Source organism: Protopterus annectens, chromosome 10.part0 (genome assembly GCF_019279795.1).
Source record: "Protopterus annectens isolate FY-2018-M chromosome 10.part0, PAN1.0, whole genome shotgun sequence".
Taxonomy (NCBI): domain Eukaryota; kingdom Metazoa; phylum Chordata; order Ceratodontiformes; family Protopteridae; genus Protopterus; species Protopterus annectens.
The window spans coordinates 1,442,881,315-1,442,906,175 of NC_056744.1; the positions used below are offsets into that span (position 1 = coordinate 1,442,881,315).

The window sequence follows — 24,861 nt, forward strand, 5'->3', positions numbered from 1 at the left end:
CACACACACACACACACATGCACACACACAAAAATTGGTGCATTGAAATCCATTCCTCCACTGTGAAGACAGTAAAGGTACCAGATGAGCATCTCTGTAGACTGGTGATTTCTGCAGTCACTCTGTTTATCACAGGTAAAACCAGAAATACTGGTAGTGGCAGTGTTGATGTGGAGCTGGTCGCATGTCCTGTGGTTGCTCCAGGACATCATACTTTGGTCGATCGGCAGCATATGAATTTATGTATATATCAATGTGTACACCAGCACTTGTCACCTCCTGTATTACTGTGCACACCAGCACTTGAAACCTCCTGTATCAACTTGTACACCAGCTCGTGTCACCCCCTTATCACTGGATACACCAGCACTTGTCACCTCCAGTATCAATGTGTACACCAGCACCTGTCACCCCTTGTATCAAAGTGTACACCAGCACTTGTTTCCCCCTTATCAGTATGTACACCTGCACTTGTCACCTCACGTATTGAAGTGTACATCAGCACTTGTCACCTCCAGTATCACTGTGCACACCAGCACTTGTCATCTCCTGTATCAACTTGTACACCAGCTCTTGTCACCCCCTTATCAGTGGGTACACCAGCACTTGTCACCTCATGTATTGAAGTGTATATCAGCACTTTTTACCTCCTGTATCAATATGTACACCAGTACTTGTCACCTTCTATATCAGTGTGTACACCAGCACTTGTCACCTGCTGAATCAAAGTGTACACCAGCACTTGTTACCCCTTATCAGTGGGTACACCAGCACTTGTCACCTCATGTATTAAAGTGTACACCAGCACTTGTCACCTCCTGTCTAAATGTTACAGCTTTCATGTGAATATGTCCTCTAGCTCACTAGGCCTGCTGGCATATATCCCTCTTTCTAATGTACTTATGGCCAGTTTCAGTCTGGGAAAACATCCTTGGAAGCCTTCTGCTACTGCACATCTGCCATGGACTGGTACAGAGTAGAAATCTCCTGCTAGATGCCCTCTGCTCATGGAAATTTGGTGCTTGATAACAGTACCCACCACCCATGGGCATCTCTTTGTTGTACTCCTGCTGCACCCTCCATGGTTGAGCCCTCCAAGTGCTCTCATGTCTGCTACAGCTATCACTGACAAAAAGAAAGCAATCATGAGTTGCCTTTGTACAAACAGGCAGGCATGAAACACAATATGGGCCAGATGGTACTGTGTGGTTTCTACACAACCTGTATGTGCCCACAGCCCCCACTTGGAGTCATCATGTAAGAAGCACAGACAATACAAATATATGCTGCAAAATAGTGCAAATTACTCACATTTACATTATGCTGCATATTTTCCATAAAGCTGGTGACCACAGGAACAACTACCAGAGTAAAATGCTGTACCGCTGTGACTGCAAAAGTTCTAAAATCTCACTCATATTTCCTCTATGTACATCACAACACTCATATCAACACATCATTCCATCCAGTTACTGAGAGACACACTTGTACACATTGTACTTTAAATTAATACACATACTCCATTTCACTGGGAGCCGCGGTGGTGCAGCGGTAGCATTGTCACCTCACAGCAAGTGGTTCTCCCATTCAATTCTCAGCTGGAGTGCCTCCTGTGTGGAGTCTGCATGTCATCCCCGTGGTCGAGTGGTGTTCAAAAGACATGTGTGAATGGGCATGCCTTCATTGAAGGTTGGGCGCCGGGCTGGCACCTCGGCACCGTAAAAATCTACTGCCAATCATTAGCGGACTGAAGTTCCGCTGTGGCGACCCCTAACAGGGAAAAGCCAGAAGAAGAACAACAACTCCATTTCACTGGGAAAGCTAATTACTTCATCTCCTTCCTTCATATCACCACCATTTGCAAGTATTAATCTAAGTACAAGTTTTCCTGCTGATCTCTGTAACTTTATTATTCCCTCAATTTCATTCTAATAAGGTATCAACATACACAGTACACTGCATGTTTTTGTTCTTGACTTTGTGTTCACCATATGATACTCTCCAAATACTCTCCTTAAACAGAATACACTCAACCTCTCATTGAAATGACAAAACAATTTTTATACATAACTACTGCATGTACAATCCACTAAGCTGCATGTGTGCTTTCTCTTTAGTAACTTCTACCTTCTGTAAAATCTTAGAATGTATAAATGTAACTACCATTTGTATATAAATGTAAATAGAAATGTATCTACTCTGTGTTTAAGTGAAATTTAGTATAATGCAATGTAAGCAAATGGAGCTTTTCTTCCCCAGGCATGTGCTGAAAATAGGTATTACCCAGTCGGACTTTCCTGGTAAGCAAGGCAAATAAATAAATATTTTTTCCTCCATCATCCCAACTCCAATATTCCACACAAGACATTTCTTAAACAAGCTTTGTTTTTATTGTAAAAACACCCCCACCACCACCATATTTATCTTCTTAGTATCCATAGGCATAATTCATCCAGCTACCAATATTTCACTTCCAACTTTCCAAGCCTTCTCTTTCTGAGCATTTTTGTCCTGCAGCTAACATCTGACTATTAGGCAAAATCTTTCAGTTATTAGTATGCAGGCGTTTTTTTTTTTTTTGTTAGCAACTCCCATTATAAGTTTAGACCTTCCTTTAATAGTAACTGCTCTTTTCCAAGATACTAACTTTGTTTCCTCCACCTTGGGTAAGGGTCTTTACACTAGTTTCACATTTGTTTTAATCTAATTTACCAACATCTTCTTTTCTTTCAACCTGTAAGCGTACGTTTTGCATATGAATACAATTCATGAGTTCATAGGTTCTTCTAGGGAAGTAAAAAGTAATGTCTTTTGGCTTTCCCGGTTAGGGGTCTCCACAGCAGAACTCTGGTCCGCTAATGATTGGCAGTGGATTTTTACGGTGCCCAGTTGCCAGCCCGATACCCAACCTTCAAGGATGGCACACCCATTCACACTTGCACCTACCTGCATATCTTTAACGTCACTCGACCAAGGGTAGGACATGCAGACTCCACACAGAAGGTGCTCCAGACAATAATTGAACCAGAGAACCTCTTGCTGTGAGGCCACAACGCTACTGCTGCACCACCGCGGCCCTGCAGGTTCTTCTAGGGAAGTGGTTTGGGCAAAATATAGACCCATGGCTTGCAACCCAGAGAGAGCTTAATGGGTGGATTTGTCATCCTACACGGTAAAGGCCATATTTCTTAACCTAGGAGTAAATCTGTGGGTATATATCCAATCATCAGGTCAGTATATTACACTGTTTGACTTACAAGGGGAGCTTGTTTGATAGTTAGGGGATTCTTTGAATGAGGAAACTATTTTTCCCATTTGTGTTGCAATGAAGGCTGGAGCCTTTTGTGTGAATGTTTTTAGTATTACCAGCACGTTTAAGGTGGAAGAGGTCTATTCAGACAGTAACATCCTAGTCCAGAAGGCAAGGCAGAGTTTACCAGCTAAGAGTTGATACAGGTAGCTAAAGACACGTAGTCCTCTTTTTATTAGAAAATATAGTAGTCTTTCTAGATGGAAAAGGTGTTTGGAAAGGTACATTCAAAATGATGCACTGTATTTTAAGGTTTGCCTGATGATGGAAGAACAGATGGGGATTATGACATCCTTGGATCTGGAGAATATATGTTTAGTAATTAACTGGATAAGTAGAAGGATTTCTTAACTGTAACTGCTATAGTATTATGGATGGGAACACTATGCAGTGACATGTAGATTTATGTGACTGTATCCCTACATGCTGAACCATGGACGTGATGCCTCATGGCCATGTACCTGTATTTCACAAATTCCTATGTTGCCATGTACTCAAAGACTACCAGAGGTTCTGTGGATCTGTGTTACAGAAACTGTATCCATTCTTTGACCAGAGTGCCCACTGTTTCCCCTCTGTAACGCACTTGTGATAGTCAGTTACTTGCTGATGACCATAAAAGTACAGCTAGGAGGTATAAATATACTCTGCATTGTGTAGTAGCTGTAGGCTGCAGACATGTGTCATGTGACAACTCTGCATATGGGTCACATGCAGCAGCATCATGTGACCCATATGCAGAGGCACATATGTTATTTCAGTGGCTCTTCTGTCTAGTGTTCCTTAGGGCCAACTAAATTCATTACTATTATTCCTGAATCTTCCATGCCAGAGGTAAGAAATAAAAATTCAATACGCATTTTAAAAAACAAATTAGACAAAATGTATATTTAAACAACAGATACAGTTGTGCTGGCCCTTCTACTCTGCCCATGTCCATGCCTACTGGATTGCTTCCAAATCCTACCAAAACAACTATTTTGTTTCTTTTCCTTCCAAATCCTACTGAAATAGCTATTTTGTTTCTTTTCCTTACTTTCCTTCTTAGAGCTGCCTTAAGTCTGCTCAGATGCTTTTGTGAATCTGTCACTGTCTTTGATTATGCAATCTTTTCAGAAAAGTATTTCAAAGCAATTATGATAAAACTGAACATTCATTACTTTCCTCAGAACATTTTCACTGAGAATGGGTTAAAAAATAACCAGGTGCTACAATACTTACATGATGACCTGTAACTGGTCAGTGTCCGATGTGAGACATTCACATTGATTTACTGCCTAAAATCAAGAGAAAAATAACGTAACTGTTGTGTTTTGTCAATGTAGTTGTATAGCAAACATGCCTAGTAAACATCAACAGACTGTAGTAAGAGAAGAACAATGTTGTATCTCAGTTGGGCAAATTACATTTGATAATTTAAGAGCAAGGGATAAAAGTAACACCCTGAACTAAACACCTGGCAGAGACAGTGGTATTAGCAAGTGCATGTTATACAGGGAATCAATTTAAGAAACATATTCCTCCATTCATTTAACGTAACAGATGAATAAAATCAATGAAAAGGCACTAGACTGGAGTGTGAGAATGGTTATTAGAGTTCTGCCTCTAAAGCAGCCAGCAATAGTTTCTAGGGTGGACAGTCGGATGTAGATGTGAAGAGTGTCCCAGGGATTGCTGTCCCTCTCTGGGGGGGTGCTCTAAAAGAAGTACTGCATTTTGTGAGGTAATGTTGTGACAAAACTGGAATTGCTAATTCCTTTTTATTGATTCCCATGTTTCACCAAGACTTACCTTGAGTCATGTGAGACTGTGTTGAAATAAGGAAAGGAAATTTCTCCTGATTTCCACTGCCACGTGATCTCAAGAATCGGTATATTTAAAGATGCAGAGATGTAGAGTGAGATGCAGAGAGCCAGACACTGTTTTTGATTTTTTTTTATTTGCTGCAGTCTCTGATGGGAGTTGTTGACTGTTTATATTCAACATAACTAATCCCTTTGAAAGGAGACTGTATGCTTAGAAACAGATCCATTTTAAGTACTTATTATATTGTGCACCTGACAGAGGTTAGCATACGCTGGTGTCTGCCACTAATGGGGTTACTGCTGATGTCTGTGTCATGGCAGACCTGCATGTCCCATAGAAAAAGAATAAATGAAAACTGTCTTTCACTTGCGAAGACAAATGCTCAAACCTCTCTTAATTATGGAGCCAAAGCAGAGCAACAAATCATACAAGTTTCAGTGGATACGTCTCCTTACAGGAACAGAGACTGAGAAAATGAAGTATCTGATGGCAATAAAAGAGGACAGTCTGGTGGCTGTCAGAATCCTGGTGGCCTGAGGAAAAAGGTTAGACTAGCATTAGGCAGAGGAGGCATGCTGTTGGCTTGCCTAACCGCTTGCATATCAGCAGAGTAAGAAATGAGTCCTTCTGTGGCAGTACAGATAACTTGAATGTCCTAAGGGCTGCCATGATACCGAAACCTAAGTCAATCAAATAGTTGTAGTTCATGTACCAAACAAAATGGTAAGAATCCAATGTGAATGTGGGCCCATTTTTTAAAACAGTGTTCCTGAACTGGTTGGGTGGTGGAAGAGGAAGGTAACAGATGGTTCTACAAAGGAGTACTGTGGTAAAAAACAAAATTCTAGTGCTTCCAGAATTATGCTGGAATTTGTGGAAATGTATTATGCGCAATATCATCCCTGAGACTGTTGTTGAGTTTGGTTATCCCATGCACATGGTCAGGGGTGTAGCTAGGATTTTCAAATTTGTACTCACAGCTCTCAAACCGCTACCCCCCTCCCCAGCCAAGCTACGGCCATTCTCGTAATTCACTGTCGATGAAGAGGCATTCGCTGTAATCCCTCTTCAGTAAAATATTCACTCAAACTCGGGTCCTTGAATTGAAAATTAACCTGAAATGTCAGTTCTTTGAAAAATGCAGCATGGTAGTTAGAATTTATGCTTTTGTTTTCTGTAACTAAGGTACAGGTTTTGAGCTTGACTAAATTACTAACCACCTGCTACCACTAACTAGGATGTTTCCACCTCTTAGTGCAAGAAATATGGACAAAGCCTAAAATAAACAGGGACAGATATTAAATAATGCTCTCGTGAACTTAGAAAGTTGCTAGAATAACAGGATTTGTGCTAGTATGAGAAAGTTGCTAGAATAACAGGATTTGTGCTAGTATGAATGAAGGACATGAAGTCTGAAACAAATGTCTGTCATTATTTAGCAACTTCAGCCTTCAATGATTTTCTAGAAAATCACAAAATTTATGAGGAACAGACAAAAATATGGGGCAAAAATCTGGACATTCTGCAAAATTTCACACACACACACACACACACACACACACACACACACACACACACACACACCTCTCAACTTCTTACAGCAGCAAACTCATAAATAAACCTGAAAATAAGGACATTTTTTTTTAAATATTGCTCTTATAAACTTAGAAAAGATAATAGAATAGTAGATTTTGCATTAGTATGAATTTTCTGAAAGGTATGAAATCTGAAACTCAAATGTCTGCCATTATTTTCTAACTTCAGTCTTTAACAATTTGCCACTAATTTGTCAGAAAACCGCAATTTTATGAAAAACGGATCAAAAATGTGATGCAAAAATATAAAATTGCCAGACAATACAGCTGGGAACCTGTCAAAGAAGGGACACCATTTTAATATGAGCACAGTTAACTTAGAGCAGCTGACAAAATTAGAGAATCTACATGCATTTCTGAAATAAAAGTAATGTATAACTCTGCTCATTGCAGTTATTTATAAAAGTAAAGTAAACCCCCTTCCAAAATTGCTATTTTGGAGAGATTATTAAGGGAGAGCAACATTTTGAGACAGTTGTGAGGTTTGGATATTCCTAATTCTATAAAGCAATTTGCACATACCTCTCAACCTCTTAATGCAGGAAATCTGGAGAAGGCCAAATATATTGGGGGAACATACAAAGTACAAAAAATTGACCTTGTATAAACTTGACAGTTGCTAGAATATCAGGTCTTGCTTTAGCATGCATTTTTCTGAAGACTATGACGTCTGAAACTTAATGTCGGTCATTATTTAGTGACTTCATTCCTAAATGATTTGCCAGAAAAGGTTTTATTTTGCATTTTACAGCACGACCACCAATAAATATCTGCTAAACAAAGCAATGCAGTCTCACAATGAAACTAGACTTAGCATTAAAACTTCTCTGCCCTTGAAACTCATTCATTGAAACGGCATTGAAACCCACATTCAAAGAAAATACATTTTGCCAGTGGCAGATAAAGATTAACTTTGGGCTGTTTTCAAATCATAGGCCCCTTGAACATGAAACATACACGTGCTCTTTGATACACCTTCCATCATAAAAGTCTACTCAAACTTCTACAGTCCACCAGTATCAGTAAATATGCACAATCTCTGAACTAGTAAAAGCCATCTACATAATTCCACATTAGAGAAATCTGTAACTAATGAAGAGGCTGCTGCTAACAACTTTATATTTCATGGTTTCATCTACAAATAATGTGCCTGTTGCCCTTTAGGAATAAATTGCCTATGTTGCATTAAAAACAATGATACACTTGTAATATTGCAATAGGGAATGGATGGTAAACTGATAACAGGTTCATAGTTACTACTAGATACCTTTGCCAAAACAGACTACAGCATCCATACAACACAGTACAGTTTCAGTAATGCATCTACCTACTGTGGGAGAAGAACCTACAGCCTCTCATCAAAAAAAAGTACACTACCTGTTGTGCTATTACAAACAGTATCATCAATCTGCATCAGCAGCACTAAACAAATGTTGACACTCAGAAATCTGGAAAAAGTCAACATTTATTGAGGGGACAAAAGCCCAAAAACAGGGACACATTTTAAACATTGCTTGTATAATTTTGAAAAGTTGCTAGAATAAAACGCTGTGTTTATCACCATGCATGTCTTGAACCCAGAACCATATACACCATAGTCAGTGCAACATACCACAATGCTAAATCAGCAGTTTGAAAATAGGAAGACAAACTTAATGGCCATCATTTAGATAGCTCTCAACCTCATAGCACAAAAAACCTGGACAAACAAAGCCAATAATGAGGGAATACAAATTCAGTTCTCACTTCACACATTAGCACAAAAAACCTGGACAAACATCAAAAACAATAATGAGAAATACAATTTCAGTTCTCACCATAGCTCACAACCATTAGAAAAGCAAATCTGAACAAAGTTCAGAAATGGTGGTGGTTAGGGACTTTAGGCTGTTCTTACCCTGAAGCAAAGGTACAGGATTTGAGCCTGAACACTTATAGCCAGCAGGTGTAGTATGTGGGGGCATACACACACACAAAGAAGTTCATAGGTTCATAGATTAGATTAGTACTAAGCTAACTGCCCTTGTGAGCCATTTTAAGCTTAGTCAATTATCCCTTGTGAGACTCAAACCCTGCACCTTGTGTTTATAAGGCAAACACCTTAACCATTAGGCCCCCTCCCAACGCAACCCTTTTTTTTTTAGTTTCCTTTTTTCTTTATTATCTCTGATCAACCGCTTAACTGGACTCCTGCAGTAGCAACTCTAAACTGAGCTGTCAAATGAAAGAACTGAACAAATGCAATTGCAACCACCCAGCTGCAAGAAAATACCCACATAAAAAATGCTTTCAGTCAACTTTCAGTCTGTTATAAATTAAAAGTGCAATTATATTCAAGTAGGCTTGTAGTTTCATAAAGGTGGTCAAGGGTGAAGGTCATCTTCTGGATACCCGTCGTGGATCCCTGCCATTGTTAATTGTTGTCACAGACTGCTGTGAGGGGTTTGTAACATTTGGCCCTGGTTTAACACAATTTAGTGGACCACGGCCATTTACTCTTGTAAGATCAGAGTAAGAGTTCTCTTGTTGGGAATGATTGTTAGGAGGTCCATTATTTCCAGTGTTCTGTGTACCATTTCCATTACCAGTCTGAGGAACTGTACCTGCTGGAGGAGAGTTGCTTCTCTGTTCACCCTGTGGAACTTTGTTTTGCTGGACACACTGGTTGATCAACTCGGGGTTGGGTTCACTAAAGTTTTTCAGAAAATACCATACAGAACTCCCCAATTTTCTGAAGATCACCTCCCCTTCCTGTATAAAGTGTTAAGCAGCCTTTCCACATAGAAGCATACCCCTTTGTCAAACGGATGATGTCCCCTGGCTGTATTAAACTTCCCATTTCGTCCCAAACCGAGATCGTGATACTGCCGGTCTTGTCTGCCACTTTGCACGCTCTCACTTCATGTCCATCTTTTGTTTTAGTAACACGACCAATTTCCAGAATAAAGACGACATTTAAATTTTTCAGTCCAGGCTTAATGTCTTTAACACAGACACATGAATCGTTCGCACCGTTCATCTTGAGGTACATAAGTTAGAAAAACAGGACAAACAAAAAAAGCATCTCATTTAGCGACACTACTTTTAGTCAAAGCGAACACTAAACAATTCCTGCACAGCCTAACAGTCTGGTTTATGAGCTTATGGATTCCCTTCCTAAAATTCGACTGTGAAGATTATGGTTCTCTACTACACAAGACTTTCCTGTCACTAACGAACAAGGAAGTTTGTATTTGACTTCATACAGTAGTCAATGTTTTCACATGTTCTACCAAATATGGTGTATTAACTTTTGAAGCAATTAAGGTTAAATCCCTTGGTATAGCTATTCGTAGCGCAACCTCTGCCTGCCTTTTTCTAATTGGCGAACCACCAGGTGACTACCAAACAGTCACGTTAGGATTGCGCTTTTACAGCCAAAACTCTAACATACGATCACTTAAATGGCACAATGAATTGGTCTCTGTAGGGTGCTTTTTGTTTAGCTCAAAAATACCAACACCAAACTGCTACACATTATAGGATGCAATCATAACGCCTTGAATATGATATTCACAGGGAGTGCAATTGAATATTACAGACTGCAGCTGTAATAGCTCTATCTGTAAAGGATGATCAAGACCATCGATAAGGGTCACTGGAGTGGTCTAAATCATAGCAGATGGTCTAAATCATAGCTATGAAGTGTAAACAATTTTGTTTGCTATATATACACACATACACACACACGCACACACCTTCCATTTGTGAACTTGCCTTCCGATAATCCACACACATCTTCCATTTGTGAACTTGCTTTCCGAATTCCGATAATCCATTTGCGAATGTTGCTTGCCTTCCAATTCCAAACTACACCAACTCAGTGATTGTTTCCCGCTCGCAGCCAGCCGGACATGATGTGAGCTCACTTCTGACTGGCTGGTATGCTCCTTAAAGGAACTTGAAACACTGAGATAGAGCAAGGAGTTCTTCTGTTGTACCTTCCCATATGAAAAAACAATCGTCCACAAATCTAACACATAATAGTTATATATAGATCAAATTAATGAATAGGCTATTAAGGATATAAAATGTTTTAACTTGTTATAAACTGTTATGATATTATTATTCACATTTTTAATGTTTTTTTATGATTTCTCTCATTAAGTAATTGTTTTTTGAATTTTATTGAGTGAATTTTATTGGCTGGTTTCGTCATGAGTTCTTAACTGTTACCTCTATTTAAATGTAAAGTATTTGGTATTGTGTATGCTGATGAAGGGTTGAGAGCCCGAAAGCTTCAATAAATTACTGGTGTTTCTGTGATTTTTCGTTGTTTTTATGCTCCTTAATGGAGCCAACACCCATTAAAATATGTACATTTTTTTTTCAAAAAGCTACCCCCTTTTAAAAAAAGTTGTACTGAAATCAGTACAGTGCGTATGCCTCCCGACGTCCCTGCACATGGTTTATAGATTTGTAGCTGAATATTAGGTTCACTGCTCTGAAGGGCCATATTAAGCATAGCCAATAATCCAAGACCAGAATCAAACCTTGTACCTTGTATCTGTGAGGCAAGGACCTTAACCATTATGCCAAACCCACCTCAAAATTTAAGTTCAAGAGGTTGTGCAAACGCAGACTCCCCCACCCCACCACTGTAAATGATGCAGCTGAGATTCCCATATTTGGGGAAATCACAGGGGGTTAACTCAACCAAAGTGCAATGGAAAAGCCATGAGGAAATCATCTTCTTGATTGTGGTCTTCTCTCTGCTTGGAAAGTGTGGAACTGTCACCTGCTGCTTTAACTTCTCAGTCTATGTTTCTTGCAATATTTTAGGGAAATATACTACTACTGTTGTAGGACACCACAATGAATTATGTTTAGCACAGCAGTCAGATAGCATTTGTTGTGACAAAACATGAAAACTGGTTACTGCTACTACTACCACTATCACTAGTATTCCTACTACTAACTGCTAGTACTAATACTACCACCACTACTTCTACTGATATTACTACTAACTACTGCTACTATTACTACTAACTACTGCTACTATTACTACTAACTACTGCTACTATTACTACTAACTACTGTTACTATTACTACTAACTACTGCTACTATTACTACTAACTACTGCTACTATTACTTCTACAATTATTATTACACTGGAGTGTTAATAACATTACAATGAATATTAAACTTACTAAAAACAACATGGAGTGGAGTATATAGGAAAACAGTACTCAGGGGTCTGATAGCTCAGATTCACTTATACAAAAAAGACTTGATGTCAGATCAAATAATGCTGAAAGTAAGTAGCAGCTTTCATGTGGAGGTTAAGTATTGCTTAAGTAATAAATGAAGAGAGCTGGGTGTTTTAGTAGTCTGGGCATCATGAAGAAAGAGCTTAAGAAACATGAGGAGGATACCTGAGCCATATTGGAATGAGGCATTATGATACCAGTAAAGCTATATTTCATTCACTTGTGTGCCATTTAGTGGAACTCTATCTGGCATACTGCACACCACTTTGGTACATCTATCACAATAAGCCACCATAATGTCTGATGGCTCTTTGAGAAATGGTAGCCTTAAAGGTACAGGTATTAGCTTAAACAAATGTAAAGATTATGGAGACTTTATTACTTCCTTGCTAGAAATTAATTTGAAGGCTGAATGTGTGATTAAACAATTGCATTCTCCAAAAGCATGGAGTGTGTCAGCTAGTGTGATCAATTTGAAATGTGACAGTGGTCGACAGCAACTTATAATAATTATCATGGGTATAAGAATACAAATCTTTTATTTAGCAAAGTAAAGGTATAGGTTGGCAAGTGGTCTTAGAAAGACTGTACAAACAGAAAGTAAGAGACCTTCAAGATGAGCTGAGGCAGATATTGAAATCTAGCTACTGCACCAGATTGGAGCTACTCAAAAGCAGCTGAAAGGATAACTGATAAGAACAGAAAAGAGTACATAAGCTTTAGTATATGGTATCTGGTCCTTTTATAAAAGGATATAATTCTGTGTTTCAAAGGAGGCTGGTTAACACTGGTGATGCAGTAAGATGTTGACATAAAATGACACTTTCCAAAAGATGGCTTCTGATTTTAAGTCTGTTTGAATATTTGATTGTCAAATTATTTACAACTCTGCAAAATCAAACAAAACTGGTAACAATACTTGACTAATAAAACAGGTTTTGGCAATTTCCACTTGGTGGTTAGGCCGGCTGCTAAATTTGGGAATGCTATCTCTCAATACATGCTTTTTCCTGTCTGCTTGAATACAGACTGCATTATTGCTGCTCTCAGGCTGCTTGTTCTGTATCATGTTCTTGTTGTTGTTTCTGTTTTTGTGTTAGTCTAAGGTTATTTCTTTTCTTTAATTTTATTGCATTCATAATTTGCAGTGCCATGTGTTCCTGAGAATTTGCAAGCTACAATAGATTGTCAGAGCAATGTGGCAACCGTGTCCTGGAATGAAAGTCAGGGAGCAGATTTCTACTCTGTGATGGCAATGGGAGCGGATGGGCACATCATTTTCTGTAGTGCCACTAATACATCTTGTAAGATGACCGACCTTCGATGTGGGCAGCCTTATAATATGACAGTAACAGCAACAGGACTGCCATGCAACAGTTCACAAAGCATGGTAACCGATATCCAAGCAGGTAATTTTATGTTTGCAGAATTTTGTATATGTATATTGTTTATGTGATCCAGTGGTTTTCCACTTTATGCATTCTAATAAGTTACTAAAGCTTCACCTCCCCCATTTCATGTTGTAATGTACAGATGTGCAAAAATAAAAGTTGAAGAGACCCCTTAATATTAGATGTAAGAACCCCAAGGTAATTTAACAAAATGGTTGTACAATGACAAGCTATCATCCCTTAAATGGTGCCCTTAAATAATATAAATGGTTTAAGTACATTTGTGGAATAGCAGGTCAATTGACTGAATCCACATTTGCAGAAGCAGAACTGGGCAGGCACTGTAAGTCATACATTCCAGAAGATGGCAATTGTATAAACCGTGCATATTCTTTCTTTGAACTATGACAGTCTCAGAGTTTTGGGATATTCAGCCTCAATCTGCATTGTAAAGTTATAACTAACAACTGTGAATCAGAAAACAGAGACCATAAGAAGATGAATAGTGATAGCAAATCCCAAAATCAGTAGGGGTGAAATTCTCCTAAAATGAAGGACAAATATTTTCTCAACAGAACTGTAATAATTTACATAAACATAACTATGTGTGGTGGGGGCAAGCACTCATGAACCCCTCACCCACAAACAGCCCTGCTACTTATGCGTTCTAACTCATGTCACAACTATTCAGAAGTCTGTTCATTGTTTCCCTTATCACCATATATACAGCATTTCCATTATGCCAATTTTCTGTATTCATTGTTGACCAATTTTAATATTATGTTCGTCATTAGTTTTTTGCTTTGGGATTACAGTACTCAACCTTACAAACTAGAATCAGGCGATTTTCCAATTAGTAGATGGGAAAAGCTTTCTCTATGCATAAAATGACTGTTTTTTTTTTTTTTTACCAGTATTGTTTTTCTTTTAGGACACAGAACTTTTAGGGATGTTAGCTTGATGGCTATAGCATTGACATTTGGCTGATTGCATTTTAAGAGTCATATTTGGTTTCCAGTGGTACATTTTCTTCCTCAGTTTAATAATCATTACTAATGTCAGTACAGTAGTACCTCTAAGAATGTATACATCTTGTTTCACTTTTCTTGCTTTTTATGTGGGTATTTTCTAACCAAACAGTAAAAAGTAATGATTTATAATACAAAGAACAAACTTCTAAAACATATTACAGAAAGCTAACTCTACACTGCACTCATATGAAACATAGATTAATAGTTTAACAGATCAGAGTAGCATTTCCTCATGGACCCTGTGGTTGCATATTCCTCGATAGCTTGTCCTTTTGGGCTTGTATGGAGCCTTTGGTCCTTTGATGGATACAATACACACAAAACGCACACACACACACACACACACACACACACACACACACACACACACACACACACACACACACACACACACACACAAGTGCCACTTAACAATGCATTTCTTTTCAGCAAGATTTCAGAAATTTGAATAGGCCATTTTTTTATTTCTTAAACACTATGACCTTTATAGGGTATAAATAGATAATAATTATAAATGCCTTTAAGGATGTAAATGCTGCATTACCTGCTGGATCTATGAATTATGTATGCAATAGTGCCTCATCTATGAATGTCTACCTGTTGCAGTGTGTAATGTCTTTTACAGCTGGCTAAAATAATTTTGCTACTGGTAAAACTTCACGTCACTACAACACAAAATCTGAACAAACAAGACTATACCACAAATGGAAATTCTACAGTCTGTGAAGTATCGTTCACCAAATATTAAAGAAAAAAAAATTCATTAATCAGTCATTCGGTCCAGGGTTTTTATATGATGCACCATATTCAGAAAATTTAATGACTGCGAATTGCAAAGAGAAATTCAAAACTCTGGTGATCTTGTACACTGAGCAATAATGCAGGAAGGCATGGTAAAATGGATATGTACAACTGCATCAGTATGTTTATACTTATAATGTTTGAATATTGTGGGTGTCCTATAGGAATTCTGAGACTCTCCAACAAGTTCAAAAACTTGAAAAAATTAAGCAACATTGCACAGCTGTAACAACAAAGTGTGAAACTCACTGTTACACATTAAAAGCATTTTTTGAAAATTATATTGTCCTCTGCACCCCCAATGTGCATGACTTCACCCTCATATCCGCAGATTAAATCATAACTCCAAGATCCCTGCACCTCTGAGAAGTTGGAATTCTCAAAACATAGCAGTCTCAGAGTTACTACATATTCCCCCATTTGCACTTAATTTAGTTCTACACATAACAGGACCTCAATTTTGGGATACAGTTTGGCGCAATAAAATGAGGCATATAAATTGTATGTGCATCCCTTAATGTCCTACTTTGATGGGGCTCTACATACATCATTAAAACAACATTTTACTAGAGTAAAGTATAGAAAGACTTGCCAGCATTCTGTTTCTTGTATGTTTTCATTGTATTGATCAATAATCTAATTCTGTATAATACATGTATATCTATATCTATCTATCTATATATATATATATATATATATATATATATATATATATATATATATATATATATATATATTTATATATAGATAGATAGATAAATACATAGATAGATAGATATACATATATGGGTCTACTTCTAGTAACTGAAATTTCACTTACCCGAAACTTACTTTATTGAGACAACAACATTGAATATTGAATAAACTGAACGTTCACTTTACTAGATTTTTTAACACAGAATGGAGGCACTTGGCCAACATTCAACATACAAACACATTGCAGTATGTCAAACCCACCCAGGTGGGGGGGTTACACCTACCACACCCCCTAGTGTGGGGGCTGCACCTCCCACACCTCCCCTAACTAAATATACCAACTCTGGGATTACACTACAGTGGGGAAAAGAGCAAATTTCCCCATGTTGGCCAAGTGCATCCATTCCCTGTTAAAAAATCCAGTGAAGTGAATGTTCGCTTTAGTCAATGTTTGGTGGTGTTGTCTCGATAAAGTAAGTTTTGGGTAAGTGAAATTTTGGTTATTAGAAGTAGACCCATAGATACATACACATACAGATATATATAGAGAGAGAGAGACAGAAAGATATCCTGGTAGAAGGTCTGATAGTAGTAAAAGTCTCCAGTTTCTCAACTCCTCCTGGTGGATTCTTAGTAATTCCCAGGTCAGTGTACATATATAATCTCCCCAGCATATCCTTTACTTCTCTGGGAACTTCTTTGTACTGGTCTGTGCTTGGTAAACCTCATGTAGAAGACACTAACAGGACATCCTCACTAGGTACCTAGACCATACTGTTTTTCCTCAATCTTAAAGAGTAGTCACTTAGTCTGATATTCTCCCATCACAGAAAATAAGAACAGCAGCTTCACAAAGGAACTTAATTTCCTTTGTTTGTATTCATGATCTTATCCCTTCCACTCCATCACTGCTTAAAGTTCATGACCATAGCGGAGGATGGTGACATAGATGGACTGGTAAACTGAGAACACTGTCACAGAAGTTGTCTCCCATTTTACAACCACACTGTGTATGCATACACATGCTCATGCAGAGCGCACACACACACACACACACACACACACACACACACACACACACACACACACACACACACACACACACACACACACACACACACACACACACACACACACACACACACACACACACACACAGACACACACACACAATAAATGTATTGGATTCCCTTTTGAAAATGTACCTTCTCCCTACAGAGTTGACAGATATACACAGGGTTAACCATGTCATCAGCTTAGAATTAGTGTGGTTATTCCTTTTTAAAAAGACTGGACATATCCCAGCACTCAGCGATATATGGCTTTCCTTTCTCTGTGAGCTCTCATGATGATTCAATGTCTACATATTTGGGATTTGACAATTTAAATATGTATATGTCTGTCCTTGAGCCCTAAACTCACATAAGGACCACATTGTTGTCTTTCCTCATTGTGCTGAATGAACTATATAATTCCTTCCTAACTACAAATGCAGGGGAGTCTAATTTTCATATCTGACACCATTCCAAGTTTTCTGCTATAAATTTATAAACTGTCTTCAGTTTTACCTGAACATTGATACAATAAAGCACAGTGATCGGAAAAATAAAAATGCAAGAAGTAAAGAAAATGTTTAATTTATTCTAATATTAAAATCCTTTTCCATTTTGCCTGTCTTTTCTGAAACCTACAGTTCCCTGCAGCCCACATTATATCTTGGCTGAGACTGACTGCGATACCGGAACAGTGGCGATATCCTGGGAACAAAGCGAGGGTGCATTGTTTTATGCTGCTTTTGCTGAGGACAGTGAAGGGAATAGTGTATCATGTAACACTTCAAGCACGACTTGTGATATCAACAGCCTGCAGTGTGGCCAGTCTTACACAGTGTCCGTTATAGCAAGTGATAACATCTGCAGCAGTGCTGAGAACGAAACATTTACAGTCAGTACAGGTAACAATGAAACAGTCTGATCCCATACATTAAACTGTTCACATCCCATTTCCAATTCTATTATGAAATGCTATAATTATACCAAAAACAATCATTGTGTAGCACAACAGCTGTGACAACCCTTTAAAGCTAACAGTTTCAATCTTTAACCTGTTTTAAGAGCTGATTATGTGGCATTGCCTTCCATTATTTAATCTGCCTATTCCATGAATCTGTAAAATGTACACTGATGTGTATATTGGCTTCAGCATGCGAGATAAAAACTGATGTTGTGCTACACTAGATACCAGGATTTGTATAATTTTAGATAAATATAATCAAGCTGCATCATCAAAATCCAGTGACAGTCAGAGATACATAAACAGAAAGCACACAGATGCACACACAAACAAATACAGATACAGATACACATGCACACACACACACACACACACACACACACACACACACACACACACACACACACACACACACATACATACGCACAAATGTGGACACACATACTTGCATATGCTGTCATGCACACACAGACACAGAGACACACACAGACACACAGACACACACGCACACACACAAATGTGGGCACACACACACACACACACACACACACACACACACACACACACACACACACACACACACACACACACACACACACACACACACACACACACACACACACACACACACACACACACACACACACACACACACACACACACACACAAACACTCATGCATACACATACACACACACACATATTTGTGGCAGTAGAAGAACATATATAGGGCTCTTCTGATCTACCCCTGACTGTTGTAACAATCTCTATGCTGGCGTTCCCCTTCTCTTACTCATCTTTTCCTTTATTTAATCCTTCTCCTATAATTTGGTAATTCTACTTTTGCAATGCTCCAGTGAATGGTCCCATAAATGGCTCCGGGTTTTAGAGGAGCTTGATATATCCTGACATTACATCATTCATTAAGTGCCATATAGTCTGAGTTTACTGAACATTCACTATAAGGAAGTATCTACCTATCCTTAAGGTTGAGTGATATTAGGGTTAATGCAGTTAGATTCATGGTGGTGTAGCTGGAGGGGAACTTAGCCCTGCTGGAAAAATATCGCTGCATCTTTTTTTTTTTTCAACTGACAATTTTGCATTGCTGTCTTTCTATTATGTGGACCATAATGCTAATGCACTTAATGACTCACCACATGCCATTCCTGGGGTAAAGAGTACATTTGACTCCTGTGCTTTGTCCTCTGTAAGATTCTTTAACCCACTTTCCACATCTTTCTTTCAGTATCGCCACCTGTCAACCTTTCCGTTGTCCCCATCCCTTTACATTCTCAGGGCCTTGCCCCATGTTTTGTGAATACTGAGGTAATTAACAAAACTTCTCCCAAATAAAATGTGTAAAAAAAATATTTAACAAAATGATAACGTGTTCACTCATCACCATCTCACATTTATTACTTACATTTAGTGCTTTCATTGCACACAGTGACATGAAACTTCATCAGAATCAAAGGCATTTCATTTACTGCCTATTTAAAGCTACTCACTTCAGTCACACTAATCACAATCCACAAACTACAGTTACCAAATCTGAATTACATTAAAATCCTTTGTACTGATGAAGTGCTATTATATAAAATATAAAATAATATGTATAATATCTGTAATAAAATGTACAAATATTTATGTATTGCATTTTAATAATAATTGTTACATACGTAGACACTTTTGGCTTCTGAAATAGCACAATGAAAAACTAAACCAAGGAATAGCATTGGGAATTGATTGAATTTTTTTTGAACTGATGAGTTTGCGCATTAAAAAAAAAACAATAGAAATATGGTTGGACTTGAAAATGATATTCAGAAGTTGGAAGGTGACATCATGGGTGATCTCTTGCTTGGCATCAATAAAGGGTTATATACACAGTACAGAACAACACTGTATGAGGACAAAGAAAAGGAAAGAGAAAAAAATGAAATGGGGTGAGTTGGAATATTATGAAAAGAGAGCCTATCTTATTCCGTGTGATAATACCAACAAGGTAAGGAATGAACAGGAAGATGAGTTACATGATGACGTGGATGAAAAGTTAACAATGAGGAGGGTTGTTGTTGTCTTTCAGCTTTTCCCGGTTAGGGGTCGCCAGTCCGCTAATGACTGGCAGTAGATTTTCATGAATGCCGAGATGCCAGCTCGACGTCCAACCTTCAATGAAGGCACGCCCATTTACGCATGTCATTCGAACGCCCACCCAACCGCGGGGAGGACATGCAGACTCCACACATGAGGAGTGTGAGGATGTTTTTTTAGAGCAACATTAACTGGTGACATGTTCATTCAGGATGCTGGAGAAAAAATATCAGGGTCAAGGCAAATCATCAGATGACCAGTGGAATTACTTCATGAGGAAAAAAGGGTTTCAGAACCATTCCCACAAGTCGACAGGGGGAAGGGAAGAGATAGAACTGAGCTCATCTCAATTCTGATGCAGGTACTGTTTACATTTTTAGGGGACTTAAAGTATGCAGGTATAGTAGTTTGAGGATTACACCTACTCATGAGGTCTGTTTTCAAAGGGCTTTACTTTTGTGTCCATGAATAAGATCAAGTTTGTTGATACTCTAATGGAGTTAAGCTTTTTTTGAGAAAATTGAACTTTAATTTATTGATTGATCAAGGAAATGACTGCTTTGCAGGAATGGTGTTTATAATCCCCTTTGCTTCCATCAATTGCACTGTTTGAAAAGCTTTGTGAACAAGTTATTATTGATTGGTTTGATGCGCAAACAGATAAAAAGTTTTTCAACTTGACCACCAAGAAAAAGCTTTACTGAATGAACTTAAAAAGGACAAAGCAGTAACAATTATGAGACCTGAGAAAGGGTGTGGAACTGTAGTAATGGACAATTTTATGTAGTCACAAAAATGTTAAAATAACTAAATGACAGAGTGTATTACAGATATGTTTCTAAAAATGAGGTAAATATAGCATATCATAAGACAGATTTCTGGTTAAATGAAACTGAATTGGAATGTCAGTTTCCCACAAAAGTGATGGATTTTTAAGGGTAAAAAAGCCCCTAATTCCCTTGATTTTTGGTAAACCCAAGGTCTATATGGACAATTGTGATCCCCCCCATTAAGACCAATTGTAGGGGGGGGGGTTAAAAACAAAACCTATAGCCAAATTTGAGGATGCCAAGTGGAAGGGATATTTGGAGATAAAACCATATTTTAGTTGATTCTTGAATCTTAAGGTTATGGGAAAAGTGAGTTAATGGAAGATACTTGATTAATTGTGATCAAAGCGAAGTCTTTATTCCTTGTGATCCCACGTGATGTGGGCCTTGAATGGTATAATGGGTCCCTCAATAGTGACAGAGAATACACCCAAAAAGATATTAACATCATAGTTAGTTTTGCTGAAGTAATTTTAAACAACTATATATTTGTTGACAGTGAATACTATAACCAGAGTGGGTTCATAGCAATGTGGGCAATGGTAGCCCCTGCTTATGCAAATATAGTGTTATGGTGGGGGGAACCTAATTTTTTTTACTTCACATTTTGTAAGTTACACGGTACAATGCTACCATTATTTGGATGATATCTTGATTATTTGGAAGGAGGATAGACAAAACTTTAATGAGTTTAAGGAATACATTAATGATCTACCTACTTTCTATATTTTACCTTTGATATAAGGATCGAACAGATTAATTATTTGGATATCATTATCAAAAATAATCAGGATGGTAGGTGGGAGTCCAACATATAAAGAAAAACTACTTATTCTAATAATTTTTTACATTATCACAGTAACCACCCTAAACAGCAAAAAAGAAGTCTTGTGAAGGGACAAATGGTCTGGTTGTCAAGACTGATATCTGATGTTTGGATATTTAGGGTAGAACTTAATAAATTAAGAGAGATATTTATTGAAAGGTAATAATCAATAATAATGTTGGATATATTTTGTGAGGTAATAATTAGTAAAAGATTTACCAGATAACAAATAATAATTAGATTTCCTGATAGTGTTTTAGCCACTAAAAAGAGAGGAATGATTACACAGGGGTGATGGTTTTGGTCTATGGTAACAGTTCCTATTAGGTTAAAAACATTTGAAATAAGAACTGGAAAGGGTATTTTGGGACGTTAGGCTTGACCCCAAAATTGGGGAATAACCCCTAATTGATACATAAAAAGAGCAAGAATATGAAGTCTATCTTAGAGAATAATAATAGAAAGGAAGGACATAAAGAAACAAAAATGGCTAAGTGTGGGAGGTGTGCACATTTTTGTTGACAAAGGTATAGTGGTAGGGAATTATCCTAGAAGCATTATTTCTAATGGTAAGCATAATTGTAAATGAGTTGTATATGTTGCCATCTGTTTAACCTGTTTAGGGTTTTATGTTGGAAAAACTGAACATGTTCTTTGGATTCATATATACCACTATGTTTATGCAATAAAAAATAAATGAAGTCAACAATGCCTTGAGTAAACATGCTAGGACCTGCAAGGGGTTTAAAAAGTTTCTATTTTATATTTTAGAGAAGGTCCAAAAAAACATCAAAGGGATAACTGGGAGGCATGTTTGGAATATAGAGAGCTGCATTGTCAGCTTTTAACTGCCAGCCAGTTCCCCCTGTTAATGAGAAATTGTCCATTAGTAGTGCATTGATCATTAAAGCAGATTGTTTATAAAATGTTTTTACCCTTTTCATTTTTATATCTGTTCCCTGTTTTAAATATTATTGTGTGATTTTATAAGAAAAAATGTCTATGTATGTAACCATATTATTAAAATTTAATACACACACACACACACACACACATATATATATATATATATATATATATATATATATATATATATATATATATATATATATATATATAAAACTGAAAACTTCCGAGCTGTTAAAAACAAAAACTAAAAAACAATGAATAGACGCTGAGCCATAACTGTAATTTGCTGAGCACTTTCATTCGTTTTATTGATAACAATCGAAATTCATCAGAGCAAAATGTAATGTTTTTGCAGTACTGTGCAAGCTTTATATAGTGCAACTGGTATAAAAAATGCTTCACTATGATTGGTAGATAGACTACGGTAATGCAGTAGTATTTGGACTAATGAGAGACACTGCTGTAAAACAAAAGGTTTTATCTGCTAACATCCTGCCCCTAGGGGGCGTGCCATAAATTTTTAATTGTACCACTTTAATGCACATTTAATGTTGAGATTCTCGTTGAGCCCTGGTGGGGTATCTGCTTTTACCGTCAAAAAGAGCACGGATCACTGATGTTCTGCTGGATCTCAGGCTTTATCTTAGAAAACTGAATCTGAAAGTGCTTCTGAGTAACACGGAGGACACAGACTCAGAATCCTCCGACGACCCTGATACACTCGCAGCCCCCAGAAAAAAAGAGTGTATTCACCCCAGCACTCAACAACACACTCTCAGCCTTCCAAAAAGTGTGTCAGCAAGATCTCAGAGGGCTTCTTAATGAGCCCCACTCCCACAAATGGTACAACCTCTCACCAGCGGAACTGGATGCCATGCAGGACCTAAGCCAGGATCACAATCTGCGTATTATGAAAGCAGATAAGGGAACAGGCCTTGTACTTATGGAGCGGGAAACCTATGTACAAAAACTTAACAATTTGCTGCTTAACCAGGACTTTTACAAGGCTGTGACCTTGAACGAAGTGAACAAAAGCTTCACTACCATTGATAAGCTGCTCAAAACCCTGGAATGCAAGCAGCATATCACTCTAGAGGAATTTGTTTTTCTGTCAGTGCATAACCCCAACCTAGGAAGAGCATTCGGCACCCCCAAAGTACACAAGGACCCTGCCGACCCCCCATTCAGGCTCATCGTTTCTAACCATAAAACCAAGACAGAGACAATCTCGGAATACCTGGACTTAATTTTCAACCCACTAGTTCAGGCGATGGATTTTTACATCAAGGACTCCTGAGACGTTTTAAACATTTTGCATGAGAGTAATATTAATTTCTCAAAATGCATGTTAGTAATGCTAGACGTAGTAGCAGTGTACTCCAACATCCCCCACAGGGAAGGTTTGGAAGTGTTAGAACTGTTTCTCAACAAGCATGCTAAATTCAATGTTTTCAAAACTAAAATGCTTATAGCTTTTACCACAGTGGTTCTAAAAAACAACTTTTTCTGCTTCAACGGAGCCATCTACTTACAGACCAAGGGGGTGGCGATGGGGTACAAAATGGCTCCCTCTTTCGCCAACTTAGTCCTCAGCACATGGGAGAAGGAGACTTTGACCCATATACAAGGCTTCCACAAAGCCCATTTATATCATCGTTGTACTGACAATATTTTTTTCTGTGTGGGAGGGGGGAAACACCGAGCTGGACACCTTCCTCACAGCGTTCACAAATAATATCCCATACCTAGACTTTGTAGTCTCAGGACGAGGGACCCACATCTCCTTCCTTGATACTCAGTTAACCATTGACCCCAGCACTGGCAGCCTAACCTCCAATGTGTACCAGAAGAACACTTACAGGAACAACTTCCTGGATTTCAAAAGTCAGCACGCCTTCTTCATGAAGTAGAATGTGCTCAAAGGGAAGTGCATCCACCTCTCCAGGATCATCTCTGATGATGACACCTTTCTCAAGGAAAGCTAATTCCTTTCAAAAATGTTCATCCGCCGACATTACCCCAAACAGCTAATAGCAGATGTCTTTCAAGAAGTGGCCTCCCACAGATCAGACAGACACCCACCCATCCTTACTCATGGCTTCACCCCCCCCGGGTGACCACCAGAACTACTGAACCCAAGAACAGAAACTGTAGTTTCCCCATCAGCCAAGATATGCAACCCATTAGGGATATAATTTTCAGAAACTGGAACATCATAAGAGCAGACCACAACACCCACCAGATAGTGGGTAACAAGTCTGTCTTCTCATACAGGACCAGAATGCTCAAACAAACCTTGAAAGGAAA

General features: G+C 38.2%; 1 protein-coding gene, 1 non-coding gene and 1 pseudogene across 2 annotated transcripts in view; 1 reads left to right on the forward strand and 2 right to left on the reverse strand.

Moving 5' to 3' along the window:
- LOC122814297 overlaps positions 1-24,861 on the forward strand; it is a 780,122-nt gene that overhangs the window by 383,724 nt on the left and 371,537 nt on the right. Inside the window, exons 44-45 of the mRNA XM_044086885.1 lie at positions 13,110-13,370; positions 17,574-17,834. Coding sequence (XP_043942820.1) covers positions 13,110-13,370; positions 17,574-17,834 — 522 coding nt within the window. The remainder of the gene's footprint in view (positions 1-13,109; positions 13,371-17,573; positions 17,835-24,861) is intronic.
- On the reverse strand, positions 8,926-9,730 carry LOC122813638 (annotated as a pseudogene).
- On the reverse strand, positions 11,311-11,477 carry LOC122814577. Its single transcript, XR_006366822.1, has one exon. It is a non-coding gene; the product is annotated as a U1 spliceosomal RNA (small nuclear RNA).